The sequence below is a fragment of the Bidens hawaiensis genome, unplaced genomic scaffold, assembly GCF_021521415.1.
Source record: "Bidens hawaiensis isolate Kalapana, Puna unplaced genomic scaffold, B.hawaiensis_p1.1 tig00039071_1, whole genome shotgun sequence".
Classification (NCBI taxonomy): domain Eukaryota; kingdom Viridiplantae; phylum Streptophyta; class Magnoliopsida; order Asterales; family Asteraceae; genus Bidens; species Bidens hawaiensis.
Genome location: NW_027496872.1, coordinates 134,221 through 152,219, shown reverse-complemented (window position 1 = coordinate 152,219; position 17,999 = coordinate 134,221). Strand labels below are relative to the sequence as shown.

Here is a 17,999-nt window from a genome sequence, read left to right as displayed (position 1 = left end):
TCATGGGTTTAAGGGAGTACAAATACCCCATAAACCCTCATTCTTTCCGTTTTCATCCATCTCTACATCATAGCCTACAACTTCAAAAACACACGGACACCATCCTATATCCCAAGCCAAGATCCGGAGGAAAAGACCTGAACCCGTTGGTGCTAGAACGTTGTGACGAACCAAACCAACATCAAGACTAGATCGTGTTCGTAGATCGACTCGTTTAAAGGTACGTTTATAACGAAACACTTGTCGGCTCATTTATTATTCCTAGATCTACATAAAAATGGTAAAAACGCAACGAATCTCTTCGAAATTCGTTAACATATTGTGGGTTAATTAATCATGCGTTAGGTCGTAGGTATTTATCAATCAAATACGCCATGAAAACACGATGTTTGGATGGGTGGGGTTTGTAGGCGCTGGGTATGCGAGTAGAATGATACCATATTCGTGTTGTTTTATCGTGATTTGGAGGTTAATTGGGAATCTGGGGTCTGTTGACTTTTGTTGTTCATATCAATTTTGACTTTGACAACAGGAGTCAAAGAATGGATAACATCTTATATCCATTCGTTATGATATACAAATGGCTGATCATTCGTTAAGCAATCATAATAAATGAGATACATGCATATGCACTTGTAACGAATGAGCCCCCATTCGTCCAATAGGAGTCACGAATGACCTTATTCATTCGTCATCCAATAATTCGCTATGAGGAGACAGCGAATGGAGCCATTCGTTATAGATACATTCGCGTGCTCTTGTAACGAATGAGCCTTTCATTCGTCTTAAAGAAAGCACGAATGGCCTTAGTCATTCGTTATACACTTATTCGTCTCATTAAGATTCAGATCAAGCCATTCGTCATAACGAATGGGACCATTCATCATAGCGAATGATATAGCGAATGATGCATAACCAGAAGCCATTCGTCATAACGAGTAAAATAATAATTTAAGAATTTTAATGGAAATTTTGTTAAGGACGGTTAATGGAAATAATGTCCATAACTTTTTCATACATTAATATGTTTTCAAAAAAGTTACATCATAAAATCGAGCATTTTATTCTATTTAATTTGAGTATGATATTGCTATAGTTTTGTAGTTTTAAAAAGATAGCATGTTACGCGCTTACCACTTAGAACTGGGTAACAGGTCGAGTCGGGCGAGCTCGGGTCATTTGTAAAAGTATATTAGGGTCGGAATGAGTCGATACAGAAAAATGGTTAATTTGGTTCGGGTTCGAGTAGAAAGGGTCAAGTCAGAACGTTGTTGAGTCGGTACGGGTTTAGGGCCAAACGAGTTGGTTTAAAACATGATTGATTTCAAATTATTGTGTATTTCAGGTTTTCCTCTTGATTTTCGTTATAGGTTACGTAGATATCGTTGTTTACATGTATTGGGGCCGATAAACACGTGTCCAACACCACGTAACTCACGTAACCCAATCTTGTTAAGCTCTCAACCCAGCGCCTTACACTGTTAATCGACATAAATTACAAGTGTGGTGTTGGTTAAACATGTTTTAATGTCAGTAGCGTGCATTCCCGTCCGGTTTCACGTCCAATTTTAGGCTGCGTGCGTACTGTCATCAGGTGACGTATGTACCGACACAGACTATGCGTTTAATGTGGAGTTACGTGCGCGTCCCGCTGCATTGCGTGGGCACACAACTAGTTATTAATTAATAGAATGTTATTTTAGTTTTATATTATATTTTTTTTAATTAAAAACATCTTAGATTTTTTATTTGTTTTAAAAATAATGTAAATAGATAATGAGATGATTTGAAAACATATTAAAAGAAAGTAAAAAAAAAATATGTATATACTATATATATATACCATAATCATATCTCATCTCAATCACTCATTATAACTAACCTACCTAATGATCTCAAAGCAAGTATAAATGGCGACGATAGATACGACCTAATCGCATGCATACTTTCTCCACTCCAAATCTCAGATCCATAATCAGGTTTGTTTATCTACTGTTATGATCTCAATATATGATCTGATTATTTTTCCTTTTTTTGAACAAATTAGTATCTGATTATTTTGATATTTTGAGGTGGTCAAGAAGTTCGAGACAATGATAAAAGCAGACACCAAACAACTTCAAGAAGATGTACTAGCATCTCAAAACTCGACATGTAGATCTTCGAGTTCATTGTTGAAGCGAGTGATGTGCGAAATCTGCTTTGAGGACCACGAGTCATGTCAAATGTTCAAGAACTCAACCTGCTCTCACTCGTTTTGTAACATTTGCACTTCCAAACACGCAACAACCAAAATACAAGCTAATAACAAAACCATCGCATGCCCGGGGATTAACTGCAACTCCACACTGGATTCCAACACAATGAGACCAATCATTCCTAAACAGACTCTCATCAAATGGGATGAATATTTATGTGAATCCGCAATTCCTGAATCTCATAAGCTCTACTGTCCTTTTACTAATTGTTCGGCGTTACTAATCAATAAACGGAGTTTTCTACAGTCTGCCTGGTCATTCATAAGCAATAGCGCTAGAAAAATCGACTGCCCAGTATGCCGGCGATCATTTTGTATGGTTTGTCAAGTCCCATGGCATTCAAAGTTTAGCTGCGGAGAGTTTAGGAGGAAACTGAAGAAAGATAAAACAGGTGATAAGATGGCCGTGGCGCTTGCGAAGAAGAACAAATGGAAGAAATGCCCGGAGTGCAAGTTCTTTGTGGAGAAGGTAGACGGGTGTCTGCATATAATTTGCAGGTGTATGTATGAGTTTTGCTATGCGTGTGGAGTCAAATGGAAAGATAAACATAATCGGTGGTGCATACGCCGTATCATTTAGCAGTAAGAATCGTGTCACTAAATGTATTTAAATTGTTCTTCAGCTTATGCATCTTTTATTCATTTTGAGATGACTTTAGTTATTGCTAGTAGATTGATTTAATTTGTTAATACAGAAAACAAGCAATCACTCAGAGTTTGGGTTGGCTTAGTCACATGTTTGATAAGAATAAGAATGAGTGTCGTGGTTGCATTAATCAAGTATGGAGCAAAGATTTCAGGGAAACACACACCTATTCGTCTTAAATTAACTCAACCATAAAAGTTACACAAGTTAACCGGTTCAGTTTCTAGATCAAATTGGTTTTTGTTTACAAACATCCCAAACCTTTTTTAATCTACACCTCTACTCTCATTATTCACTTTTTTTTGGTTAATGTGGGCCCGGGTATGCATAGGTTGGTTTTGCGTTTTGAAAGCTATTGTTTTGGTTTTTTCCCATCGATTATGGGTTTTTCGTTTTACCATTTAGGTTTGAAAATATTGGATCAAAATAAAATGGTCTAAAAAATGAAATATAAAAAGAATAGTTATCTTTTTTTCAGTTTATTCGGTTTTTGTTCATAGTAAAATATATAGGACCCGAACTAGAAATTATGATTTTTGTTTAACATAAAACCAAACCCCGATTTTTTTAATCCTTGTTTCATTAGCCATACCCACCTCCCCTAGGGTGGACTAAGTGGGTTCGGACGGGTTTGGGGTTCGATACTGACGGAAACACCACATCACCCATCTGGGTACTGTTTTAATCTCTTCTCGATCAACGTATGAAGCCGGTCATCCCTAAATGCAATTTGCACATCTTTTGTTGACCACTATATTATTTTATCATTATTTTACATGTATTATTGTTATCAAGATAATATATTTTTTAAACGACCTAATTTATATTTATCTTTATCAGTTTGAAGTGAGCATATTTACAAAACTCGAATAATTTGAAATTATGATTTTTTTTTTCATTTAACTCATCTAAATCAAGGTGTATTCAAAATATAAAATATACTATCGTTTTGCTCGTACACGGCTTTCGTTCGGATTTGGTTACAATACTTTATATATGTATTACGATGTAGTTTTGATTTTGTTAAAGAATTTTAATTTCTAATAATAATGTTAACTTAGTTTAATGTTATATATGTTTTATATAAAAAGATTTGCATGTCTTGCATTTTTATTATTTAAAAGAATGTTATTTTTATTTCATGCTAAGTTTTTTATATTTGAAAACATCTTAATAAATATATACTTGTTTAAAAAAATATTGAAAATAGAAAATGAGATGAAATTGTGAAATCGTTATGCCTACCGTAAGCAGAAAAGAAGGTTTAGATAGTTTGGGATGGAATGACCGTCAGTCGACCTTTATTGTGAGGGTGTTTGTATTTGGCTAAGCTTTTAGTAAGTGCTTATTTGGTTATTGAATTTTCAAAAGGCCAATAAACCCGATAAGCCATTTAACACTTTCAAAATTCAAAAGCTAATCAAATAGCCATAAATCAATGAACATTTCTGAAAAAGCTAATCAAAATTCGAAACACCTTTTTAAAAACTTATTTTGAGAAAGCCATAAGTCAATAACATTTTTGAAAAAAAAAAGAACTTTTACAATTAAATAAGCTTACCCAAACAACCAATAAAAAAATAGGAAATTTTGATTTTAATAATCCAAACTATTAACGATTGACTAATAATAATACCAACTAACAACCAAACCAGTGACAATCCCAACTTTCAACTTTATTATCAATAACGATCCCAAACTAACAAATTGTTACCTCCGTTGATTTATCATGACGTGGCATGTTATGTGGCAACTACGTGAAAATGACATGGGTTTCTTCATTTTATTTAAATGTAATAGTTATAGTAAAATGTAGTGAAATGACGAATATACCCCCAACTATGTGTTTGTCAATTTAGATGTTACAAAAACTTAAAATTAGACCCACAACCAACACTACTTATCTTTCTTCTTCCTCGTTGTACCACCTCTAACCACAACCTGTAACCACCGCCAAACATCAGTCACCACCGCAACACCTCTACCAAAATCTATAACCACCGTAATGATCTCCCTTAAACGCCATCACCATCTCCACCTTTCGGCCACCACCACCATCTTCGTTTCTTGTGTATTACTTTCACACTACCTTCACTGTTTCCAGCGACCATCGCCATCTCCGGCCACCGTTTAGTATATAAAAGAACTGAAATTAAACATTTATAGAAAAAAACATAACTAAAGTTTGACATATGAGACAGATCGTAGCCCATTTTGACTTGTTAGTCAATAGACCCATTTTATAACACAACATTAGTAGCAATGAAAAGTAAAAATCATGTAAATATGTTTGATTTCTTTAGTGAAGAGACCCTTACCAGTTGCCACCAATTTCAGCAAGAGGTTGGCCAACATTTGATCACAACCTATAAATCACATGCCAAACCTAATCAACAAAACATTTTAATTAAATCATGGTATTCAGTAAATTTAATTATTAATAGTTATTTTGTGTTCTGAATACAGCCCTCAAGTTACGCACAGTGATATCTTTAGTGAAGCATCATGTTGTTTATATGAATCGTAAGGCCCCAAATCCGGTTTCATACATTGCCGTTGGATTTATTAATAAATACACTCTATATATCAGAGAGAATTAAAATTTTTCGCGGAATAATAAAGCTTGAACCAAACATTACATAAGTCATAAGTTAAACAAACATTTAAACATGTCTTTTAAGTTCAAACATTGCACAATATCAAAAATTCTAATATTAAGATGCCAACTCCTTTATTCATCTGCCATGTATACTAATCAAGCCATTTGTCCAGTCCTATTTGTCTGCGTGCATACTAAAAGTCTGCTACGCTGAGTGAGTTCTATTTAATCAGACAACATACATTACATTCACGCATATATGTATCTGAGGACACATATTGTATACTTACCTGTCACACCCCAACCGAAGGCGGCGAAACATGCCGAGGTGTAACGATTGCCCATAAGCACATGACACTATTAAAGCGACAATATTTAATAAACTCATTTCATTTCACGTAATAGAAAATGTCACATAACAATATTCATAACAAGTCATAACAAAATATAACAAAATAGAGCAAATCAAATATTGTTCATTTTTGCTAATATCCTAATGGTATTTGTGACGTTTTCTTCAAGCATCCGAAATCAACCAAGATGTAAACCAGTAACATTTCATAAAATAAAGTTTGTCAACACAAAGGTTGGTGAGCAATTCATAAGTTTGAACATATAGATATATAGTATGAAAGATCCACAAAACTAGTATACGAAACAATAAATAAAAGCTATAAACTTGGATAAATAGTTATCGCTAAACAAGTTAGCGACACCTAGCTATAAGGGGATGCCAAATAGTCTAGGATTTTATAGTTATCGTTAATTGCATTACGTTAACGACACCTTGCCATAAGGGGTTGCCAAATGGTCTAAGATTTATAGTTCCACCGTCCAAAAGCGATAAACAGATAGATATTTAAGCATAGAACACCAAATCGAACAATTATTCAAGTAAACAATATAATAACATTTGTGGTTTAAGACCCAAGTATAAAACATTTAGTTTAGATAACATGAAATGTCACCCCCAAAATAAAAGATAGAAAACAGGGTATGAAAGTACTCACGTTCAAGTAATAAACTTGAAAGATTGATTATTTGGAGATTTGCCGGAACAACGAGTCTAACGTATGAAGCCTAAATAAAAGGAAGTCTTGGATTTAGAAAGGTTGCTTTAAAGATCTTTAAATCAAATAATTGTTGCAAAAAGTAAACAATTAAAGTTCAAGGTTTAAAATGTAACTATTTAAGAATTTAGAATAATAACCCTTTAAAAATGTAAGCTTGCTCGAAACCGGGTTAAAGTATCTAACTTTAATATTTGCTTAACCAATGTTAAGTATTAAGGTGGGAAAATGCTAAAATGCAAGTTCCATTAAGCTAAAGATACTAAAACGGGTCTTTAACGAGTGTTCGGGTTGTTGGATCGGATCTTGACGAATGGTCAAACCCAAAGTCAACTTTCCAAAAATATTAATTGTTATGAGATAACTCACAAAAACTTTATAAGACTTAACCAAGTATGTAGATCTATTGTTTTAGAACTAACAATGTACGTTAAGCGGGTGTTCGGTTTTGTCGGTCCAAACATTGTTATGAGATCAATTTGGATCCAACATTTCCAAGTACTTAAGAAAATAATTAAAATCAGTTTGTAAACTATTTTTGAAGAAATATACAAGTCTTGATAGCTAAAAACACACTTGTGTGTCTTAAGCGAGCAAAAATCGGATCGGTTCGGTTTCCATCTCACATCAAGTTCATAGATGGATTCCACATACCCATATATCATAGATCTTGTATAATAATGTACAAATGAAAATATTTAAGTTCTACAACTAAAAAGTCAACAACAAGTCTTTTTTAACAAAAGTTCGGTTTGGTTCAGTTTCCATCTCACAATAAGTTCATCGATGGTCTCCAGATACCCAAGACTTGTATATGTGACTAAGGAACTAAAATGAGCAGAAGTTAAACAGGTTAGTAAGCAATAATAAAGTTAGTTAAGTATATATATCAAGAACACGAAGTTCTCCATGAAGCATTGCCTTACGAGGTCTGAAACCTCACCGACCGGAGCCGGAGAAGTAACTACCAAAGGTAACAAGGGGTATTATATTATATATATGTTGTGCCACCATTAACAAGTATTAATAAGGTTAGATTAACAAGTTAGAAAGAAAGATTAACCTCAATTTGACTTTTAATAGTCAAACCTTCAAGAACACTAATAAACAACCTTGAATCTTTGATGTTTGAGAGAGAAATTTGGAGTTGTAGCAGGTGTAAATGAGGGGGAAAGAGTGTGTATATAGGGGAAAGAGTTGGGTCAAATGGATGATAATATCAAGAGTTTGCATGAGAAAATGGTTAAAAACGAACACAAAACAACAAAAACATGCAGTTGCTGCAGGTCTGCCGTCGCGCCCCGCGACCAGAATAGAGGTCCCCCGTCGCGCGACGCGACGGGGTGGATTTCCTGATTTTTCAATATTTTCAAGAATGGTAGTTTTGCCCCCCGAAGTTCGTTTTAAGTGATTTTTACGCGTTTTAAAGACCGAATTGAATGTTTTCAAAACCCAACAAGTGTAAAACAATATTGTAACATAAAATTCATAATTTTTATTATATCATAAGCTTCGGTTTACAAAACGGGTCGGTTTACATCAATAAAGTTTACAAAACGGATACGAATCGAGACCCGAAATTGACGAATGTCATAGTATTCCCTACTTTAGGAAATTTCATCCCGAAATTAAGATGAAGACGACGATGCAAAAAAATGTGGATACTTCTCTTTCATTGCGTCTTCTCGTTCCCAAGTAAACTCCGCGCCACGCCGTGATTCCCATCGAAAATTTTACTAACCGAATTCGACTACGCTTGGTTTTCTTCTCGTTGCGATCCATGATTTCAACGGGCCGCTCAACCATGATCATCGATTTATCGACATGTACTTTGTCGAGAGGTATATGGAGATTACCCTCGGCTAGGCACTCCCAACACGTTCAAGAATTTTGAAAGGACCAAAAAAACGAGGAGCTAGCTTGCCCTTCTTTCCGAAACGGACTACCCCCTTCCAAGGAGATACTTTTAGAAGGACAAGATCGTCAACATTAAATTCGATAGGTTTTCGCCGTTTGTCGTCGTAACTCTTTTGACGACTTCTAGCAGCTAAGAGATTTTTACGGATTTGATTAATGACATCGGTAGCTTTGATGTGCTAGAAACAGTCAATAAAATATTTACTAAATTAAACAAGTAATAAAAACTAGACTTAAGACTCAATTACACAAAACACCGGCAAGTGGACCGGTCAATTGTACTAAAGCTAAGTAAGTCCGGAATATTGAACCCACAAGACTCTATAAATTATGTTAATTAACTAATTAGACTCGACTTACGACACGACTATTTATTATTAATGTTTTAAGGGGGGTTTTAAACTAATATTAAACTAAGAAAATAAATATGCAAGTAAACAAGAAAACAAGCAATTAGTCACGAGACTGAAACCAATCAGAGAAGGAATCTACCTAGGTAAGAATCCTATGTATCAACAATCATCAAGCAATGGACAAATAACATGATTATGGAAACTGACTTCTAAACATATTCATCTAACAAAACCCTAAGGACCCTTGACTGAATCAAGCGAAATCCCAAAGAACAATTATTAGATTATTAAGCAATCAGTATTATTGATTTCCGCAAAGTCATCAATTAGGGTTAATTAATAGTATCTTAGGCAAGAAATCTTACGAAACACTAAACCCTAGATAACTTGATAAGCTAACATGACATCATGAACATGGATCAACACAATAAGCAAGAATATTGTCACTATCTATCTTAGCATGCAATTAACCAAGACACATGAATAACTCCTCACCTTACAGCTATTGGAATTTAGCAAAACATTTAAAACCCTAACCAACTATCAACAAGCTTCTATGATCTAATAGGTCTATTCAACCATAATAATCAAAACACCAAGTAAATATTAAACATGAACCCTAAGATCTAAAGAACACAATCAATAGAAAGCAAGATCCATGTGAAGCAATAGTTAATAATCAACTAAGATAATAAACACTTATACACATCATGAAAGAAAAATCAAGTCTTTTACTATTAAATCAACTAAACCATAATCAAAACATTATCCAAAGCAAGAATCAAGTCGAAAACATGTTCATCAATCCTAGGTAGACATGAAGTCTAGCCTAGCATAGTCATAAACAAAGATAAATAACTAAACCAAAGACCAAAGAGAAACATCATGAAAGATAATGAACAAGGATGGTGAAAAAGAACGAAATAACCCTTCTTAATCGACCCTTGAACACTTGTATGAAAGCTCTCTGATGCTTCTTGGTTCCTAGCTTCAAAACCTTCACAGACCCTTGGAAAATCGGCTGTAATCATGTCTCTCTCGGCTAGGTTTGCAAGAGATGTTTATATAAGCGAGTAACGGGCTTGGACTTGTAAAGATGGCTGACCAGGGAGCCCTAGGTGCCGTGTAACATCCTAAATTCTCGTATTTAATAAAAGAAAGTTGTGTTTAGTTATCGGGCCTGAATAACTAATTAGTATTAATAAAGAACATGGACTGAATTAATTAAGGTGGATTAAGTGGTAATGGGCTTTAGGTCCATGGGCTTCAAGAGGTATAAATACCCTCTTAAACCAACCTAAAACCCTAAACCCTCATTTATATCCATCCTAATCTCTACACACTCAAAAACACACACCCACTTCCTTCTTACTATTTAGGGCCGAGAGAGAGGAAGAGGGTGAAACGACCAACGGACATCGAATAGCAATAGATCTCTCATGTACGAGCTAGATACAAGATAACCAAGCAAAAACGCGACCAACCGAACGTATAAAAGGTATGTTTTGATCCTAAAGTTTACGTTTTTATAAACGTTTAGCCTTGAAACTTAGAACGAGAGTAGATCGAGTGTAAACGAAACATAAAGTTGTAAACTTGATGATAAATACGAGTGTAATGAACCCGAAAATGGAGACGGCTCGAGTAATGAACCCTTAACACTAGTATTGAACATTTTTGAACTCAAAGGTCCAAACTTTACGTGTTTTCGGGTCAAACCATATCCAAAAACGACCATAGGAATGATCGCGGGTTAGTCAAATACCATACCCATGGATTTCTCAGTAAAACGATGATGATTTTGGGGGATTAAGATTGAACAGAGGCGGCAGCTGGGCAACTTCGCCTGCAGGTAACCTCGCCTGCAGCTAAGTTCGCCAAGCTATAACTTCGCCTGCCAAATAAGTTCGCTCTTGGCTAAACTTCGCTACATGCTAAGTTTGCTGGTGGCCAACTTTGCTCGTATAAGTTCGCTTGTATAAGTTCGATTGTATAAGTTCGCTTGTATAAGTTCGCTTGTATAAGTTCACTTGTATACAAGTTCGCTGATGATAAGTTCGCTTAATGATAAGTTCGCTGGAGTTAGCAAATTAGAAAATAAAAAAAAACCTAATGAAAAATGTTTTAAGACAGTTAATGGAAATAAGTACTATCCCGGTAAAGCTAATGTAGTCGCTGACGCTTTAAGTCGTAAGAATGAGGAAGTCCTTGCAAAGTGAAGTCATACAAGTTGATCATGAACCCAAGTCTGTTTGAAGAAATCATCAAGGTGCAGTCAGAGGTGTTAGTAGATGAAGGGTTAATAAAGAAAGAAAGGATTTATGGCCAGCAAGATGAGTTGATGGAAAGCACTCATGGAGTTAAGACTAGGTTCGACCGTATATGGATCCCACGCCATGGTGATCTTAGAAGTCGAATCTTAGATGAGGCTCATAAGTCAAGATATTCGATTCATCCAGGAGCTACAAAGATGTATCAAGATTTGAAAAGAGACTACTGGTGGCCTGGGATGAAGAATGATGTAGTGGATTATGTTAGTAAGTGCTTAACTTGCTTACAAGTCAAAGCCGAACATCAAAAGCCTTATGGGAAGATGCAACCGCTAGAGATACCTGAGTGGAAATGGGAACGCATCACCATGGATTTCATAACTAAGCTACCTCGTACAGCTAAGCATCATGATACCATCTGGGTGATTGTGGACCGTTTGACCAAGAGTGCTCACTTTCTGCCCATACGAGAGGCCATCTCGTCAGAAACGTTAGCAAGCTTGTTCATTAAAGAAGTTGTAACCAAGCATGGAGTGCCGTTATCGATCGTGTCTGATAGAGATACACGGTTTACTTCGAGGTTCTGGAAGAAATTCCATGAAGCTATGGGGACGAGGTTGAACATCAGTACGGCGTATCATCCTCAAACCGATGGACAGTCTGAAAGGACGATCCAAACCCTTGAGGATATGCTGCGTGCTTGTGTTTTAGATTTTGGTGGAAGTTGGGATGATCATCTGCACCTGGCAGAGTTCTCCTATAACAACAGTTACCATTCAAGTATTGGTATGCCACCGTTTGAGATGCTTTACGGTAGACGATGTAGAACCCCGGTGTGTTGGGGTGAGATTGGTCAGAAAGAAATGGGAAGCCTAGAAGTGGTTCAAGAAACGTCTTCAAAGTTCGATCAGATCAAAACAAGAATGAAAGCCGCTCAAGACAGACAAAAGTCTTATGCAGATAAGCGGCGACGACCAATTGAGTTTAACGTTGGTGACAATGTGATGCTTAAGGTCTCGCCTTGGAAAGGGATTATCCGATTCAGGAAAAGAGGGAAGTTGAGTCCAAGGTACATTGGACCATTTAAGATCTTAAATCGTGTGGGTGAAGTAGCTTATAAGCTGGATTTACCCGATGAGTTAGAAGGAATTCATTCAACCTTCCATGTTTCTCATCTGAGGAAGTGTTTAGCTTATGACACGTCTCACGTGCCATTGATGGACATTGAGGTTGATGAACAATTGAACTACATCGAGCAACCGATAGAGATCGTTGATCACAAGGAGAAGCAGCTTCGTCGCAAGGTTATACCTTTGGTAAAAGTGATATGGAAACATCGCAAAGGATCAGATGCTACTTGGTAAGCTGAAGATGAGATGCGCGACTTCTATCCTAATCTGTTTAAGTAGATAGTTAGGTTTCGGGGACGAAACCTCTTTAAGGAGGAAAGACTTGTAACATCCTAAATTCTCGTATTTAATAAAAGAAAGTTGTGTTTAGTTATCGGGCCCGAATAATTAATTAGTATTAATAAAGAACATGGACTGAATTAATTAAGGTGGATTAAGTGGTAATGGGCTTTAGGTCCATGGGCTTCAAGAGGTATAAATACCCTCTTAAACCAACCTAAAACCCTAAACCCTCATTTATATCCATCCTAATCTCTACACACTCAAAAACACACACCCACTTCCTTATTACTATTTAGGGCCGAGAGAGAGGAAGAGGGTGAAACGACCAACGGACATCGAATAGCAATAGATCTCTCATGTACGAGCTAGATACAAGATAACCAAGCAAAAACGCGACCAACCGAACGTATAAAAGGTATGTTTTGATCCTAAAGTTTACGTTTTTATAAACGTTTAGCCTTGAAACTTAGAACGAGAGTAGATCGGGTGTAAACGAAACATAAAGTTGTAAACTTGATGATAAATACGAGTGTAATGAACCCGAAAATGGAGACGGCTCGAGTAATGAACCCTTAACACTAGTATTGAACATTTTTGAACTCAAAGGTCCAAACTTTACGTGTTTTCGGGCCAAACCATATCCAAAAACGACCATAGGAATGATCGTGGGTTAGTCAAATACCATACCCATGGATTTCTCAGTAAAACGATGATGATTTTGGGGGATTAAGATTGAACAGAGGCGGCAGCTGGGCAACTTCGCCTGCAGGTAACCTCGCCTGCAACTAAGTTCGCCAAGCTAAGTTCGCCAAGCTATAACTTCGCCTGCCAAATAAGTTCGCTCTTGGCTAAACTTCGCTACATGCTAAGTTCGCTGGTGGCCAACTTCGCTTGTATAAGTTCGCTTGTATACAAGTTCGCTGATTATAAGTTCGCTTAATGATAAGTTCGCTGGAGTTAGCAAATTAGAAAATAAAAAAAAACCTAATGAAAAATGTGTTAAGACAGTTAATGGAAATAAGTACTATCCCGGTAAAGCTAATGTAGTCGCTGACGCGTTAAGTCGTAAGAATGAGGAAATCCTTGCAACAGTGAAGTCATACAAGTTGATCATGAACCCAAGTCTGTTTGAAGAAATCATCAAGGTGCAGTCAGAGGTGTTAGTAGATGAAGGGTTAGTAAAGAAAGAAAGGATTTATGGCCAGCAAGATGAGTTGATGGAAAGCACTCATGGAGTTAAGACTAGGTTCGACCGTATGTGGATCCCACGCCATGGTGATCTTAGAAGTCGAATCTTAGATGAGGCTCATAAGTCAAGATATTCGATTCATCCAGGAGCTACAAAGATGTATCAAGATTTGAAAAGAGACTACTGGTGGCCTGGGATCAAGAATGATGTAGTGGATTATGTTAGTAAGTGCTTAACTTGCTTACAAGTCAAAGCCGAACATCAAAAGCCTTATGGGAAGATGCAACCGCTAGAGATACCTGAGTGGAAAAGGGAACACATCACCATGGATTTCATAACTAAACTACCTCATACAGCTAAGCATCATGATACCATCTGGGTGATTGTGGACCGTTTGACCAAGGGGCAGACCCCAGCCAGGGGCTCTTCCCCTTGGACCCTGCTAGGGGCTGCCGCCCCTAGACCCCGCTGCCAGGGGCGCTGCCCCCGGACCCCTGTTCGTCGTGGGTTATATAAAGATAGAAATACAACATGAGTAGTAGTAGTTAATTGATACATGTAAATATTATACAGTTAGCCGTGCACAGCTCAAGAAGGGAATAACGATTAACGGAGAGCGTAACAGGATTCAGGTGAGTTTCTAGCCCCACTTCCTTGTTATGTTTTCGGGGCTGTGTGCATACTTGATGTGATAGTTAATACACTTATCTTAAGTGGTAAGTGTATGCCTTGCATGATTTATGTATGATGATTGTTTGACGGTGCGTGAACGATCTTCGGATATTGCATGTACCGTCAGGTGGTAGTTAAGATATGATTGATAAGTATGATGAAAGATATGATGTATGTATGAATATATGATGTATGCATAATGTATGTATGTTATGATAATGGTACGTGAACGCTCTTCGGAGATTGCACGTATTGTCAAGGAAAGTATGTATGAACAGGTACGGTACAGTTACACGAAACAAAGGGACCAGACCCTAATAATATCTGTGATGTTAGCGACCAGACCCTAATAATATCTGTGATGTTAGGGACCAGACCCTAATAATAGCTGTGATGTTAGGGACCAGACCCTAATAATATCTGTGATGTTAGGGACCAGACCCTTATAATATCTGTGATGTCAGGGACCAGACCCTTATAATATCTGTGAGGTTATAGGGCGAAAGGCTCTTTAAAACGTATGATTATGTATGTAAAGAAAGTATGAAGGTAATAATGAACGTATATGCACTTATGTGTGTATGAAAGAAAGTTAAGAGGTTAAGTATGAAATGTAAGAATGTATTGTATGAGTATGTGATTAACTAGAACTCACTCAGCGTAGCTGACTTTTAGTATTCACGCAGGTGAGTAGAATGAGACAGGTAGCTTGAGGAGGACACATGGCATAGTTGGACGAAACTGGCATCTGAAGATTTTGCTATGATGTTTTATTTTAAAAGACTATGTTTTGTTTTTAAATGACTATGAATGTTCGATAAGACAAGAATTATGGTTATGGAATGTAATGGTTTGAATGTTTTTAATGTTCCGCAAATGTTTTAATTAACTCTGATATTTAGAACTGCGTTTATGAGTAAATCCAACACGAAAGTAGGGCTACTGGTAACGGGGCCTTACAAGCCGCGCGAAGGCATATTGCCTTTTGCCTTAGCGTGGCGCAGCTTGCTTTTTATTTTTGCTGACCAGAAGGCCTAGGCGCCCCGCGACCGCCTTGGCCCTTTGCCTTCGCAAGGCGCGGCACCCATATGAGTAGCCTACGAATTTTTGCTTGTTATTTGTTATAAAATCATCTAAGATCTCTTTCTTGAACATAGAGTAACGTTAAGAACCTTCTAGATCATCTATTCCTTGACTTTCAAACCACCATCTACATGAAAACAAATCGAAACGCTAAGTGGAATAATCATGTAGTCATTAACGAACAAAACGAACTCAAACTTCGCATGAAAAGATAGAAAGAATTAAGGCTTAGCATTCAAGACACCAAACGATATAAAACATGTAAATATATGAAATACTGGACTCAAAACCTAAATTAATAAAAGATAAACCAAAACACGAACTAAAACGAACTCAAAATATTAAATAAACATAACTTTACAAGGGATCCAAGATGTATAAATAAATGTATATCAAATATCCCCACACTTACTCTTTTTCGTCCTGAAAAAGTCTGATGCAGTTGGATCAGAATCGGAAAATTACAGTATAACAAACATATAGGTTAACTTTTAAAGCTTAGAAGAACGCAAAAACCGCGATCACCGATATTGTTGTCCACTTAAACCCATGCCTTAAACTTCACCGGGACAAATAAGATTCGACAATTAGTACTCAGTTGTTTACACAATTAAGACCCGCTTATTTTCAGCTTTTACCGGACCAGATCACCCCAACTTGACTTAAACCTCAAAATTAACATAATTAAAACTTTTGTTGCTCTATTTTTTTTCATGAATAGTTAAGACGATCAAGGGTATTGTTTATCCACCTAAGCTTAAGCATCAATGTCTACCAAGCAGCCATTAGATACGATTAAGGTTCAATTAATTAATAGCTAGTGTTCCCCACAACATAACATACCCCCGTTATCAAGCAACACCCCGAAACCATCACCATAGGTGAGTATGCAAAATTTCATATGTAGGGCTTACATGTAGCATGTCCCTTGTGGTCCGTTTCTTATTGGTAATAAGACGCGAGCAAGGGGACCCCACATGGCTAACAACGTGGATGATCAAGTCTGAAGTGAATTTGTACTTTTGTACTCTTGTGATCATGTTTATAGACTTATAAAGGTTTGCTCTTTTTGGCTTAATTTTAAATATCCACAACCCCACTTAGGAATTGTGAATACCCAGATGAATAGATTGCATACAGACCCATGGTCTCCGGACCCGAAGCATCCATCAATACAAGATTTAAGGTTATAAAACCATACGGAAATGAGGTGTAAAACACTAAACTAGCAGTTTAAGATTTATATCACATGCTACACGGCATACTCTAACGTTAAACCTACCCAAGCATCATATGATAACGTATTCAGATTTTTAAAATTTATGACATTTCCACTTTTTCATACCAAAATTTGAGGCTTGAGTATGGCCCGACCTTTCATTACTTATTTTCCACGGACAAAACGCTTTACCCACAAAAGATTTCCTTTTTAACCATTCTATCAAATTGCCCTTTCATTCTCAAGGCTGAGCCTACCGACACATCCCAAGTTAAGTGCGTTTTCTTTTATTTATCTCATATTATTAGTAGTTTGAAAAACCGATTTCCCGATAAATATCATCATCTCCCACCTTAACACAAAAAAACTATATTCAAGGGACATTTTTAAAACATTTTTCAATTTTTTTTATTTTAAAAGTTAAATTTAAACTATGACTCAAATATTCTATCCCCACACTTAAATTTTGCATTGTCCTCAATACAAGGATAAGGACGACTTAAAATAAAAATAAAAATAAAAATAAAGACGGACTACAAAAACTAAAACTCAAAAAATTATAAAAACAAAAAAAAAAAAAAATAAAATGCTAGATAATGGTAAAGACTTAGCTGGTAATATGTGCATGAAACATGATGCCAAAGTCTTCTTCCATGAATGCCCTCCAACTACGAACGTGCTCAGCAATTGGTAAGTCCTTTTTTCACGAACGTAAGCGGCAAAACAAAACAAACATGTCTAAAAATGTATCTTATCATAATGATAGATATTAAGCAATTAAAGTATTTCACCAATAAATATATAAAATATAATAATCAGGAGCAAATAAATAAGCATGAAGTATACGGCTCCACTTCTACATCCCCACACTTGTCTTTTTCATTAAAGTCTTCCTTGGGGAATCTTCTTTCTAGCTCATACAGTCTCTCTTTTACCTAGCAAAACCCAAAAACAACGACGAACTACAAAATACTACGTTAGGGACTCGATGACTCAACGAAACTAAGAAAATAAAAACTAAAATAAAGGAAAATCTATAAACTCTACACTTGAGTTTTCATTCAAGAACCTATGTTTATGCGAATCACGTGGCAGACCGAGTGGAGCTTCCTCCACCTCGGTAGAACTCCAATGCCCTTAAAGATATCGAATCACGATCCGACCAGTCGTCAATCTTGGTCTGCTTCTTTCTAACCCCACGAACCTTTTCAATCTTTTGCTTACCACCACCTTTTTCTCAAACGTGCTTCACCATTTCTCGAGAACTAGAAACCTCTGGTTCCTTCCCCACACTTAAACTTACAGAACGGGA

At 36.5% G+C, this 17,999-nt stretch overlaps 1 protein-coding gene across 1 annotated transcript; it reads left to right on the top strand.

The window, feature by feature from the left end:
• The first annotated feature begins 2,093 nt into the window (after positions 1–2,093).
• LOC143590932 (E3 ubiquitin-protein ligase RSL1-like) lies at positions 2,094–2,837 on the top strand. The gene has a single exon (XM_077071272.1). The coding sequence runs from the start codon at positions 2,094–2,096 to the stop codon at positions 2,835–2,837; it is 744 nt and encodes a 247-aa protein (XP_076927387.1).
• Positions 2,838–17,999: the final 15,162 nt, after the last annotated feature.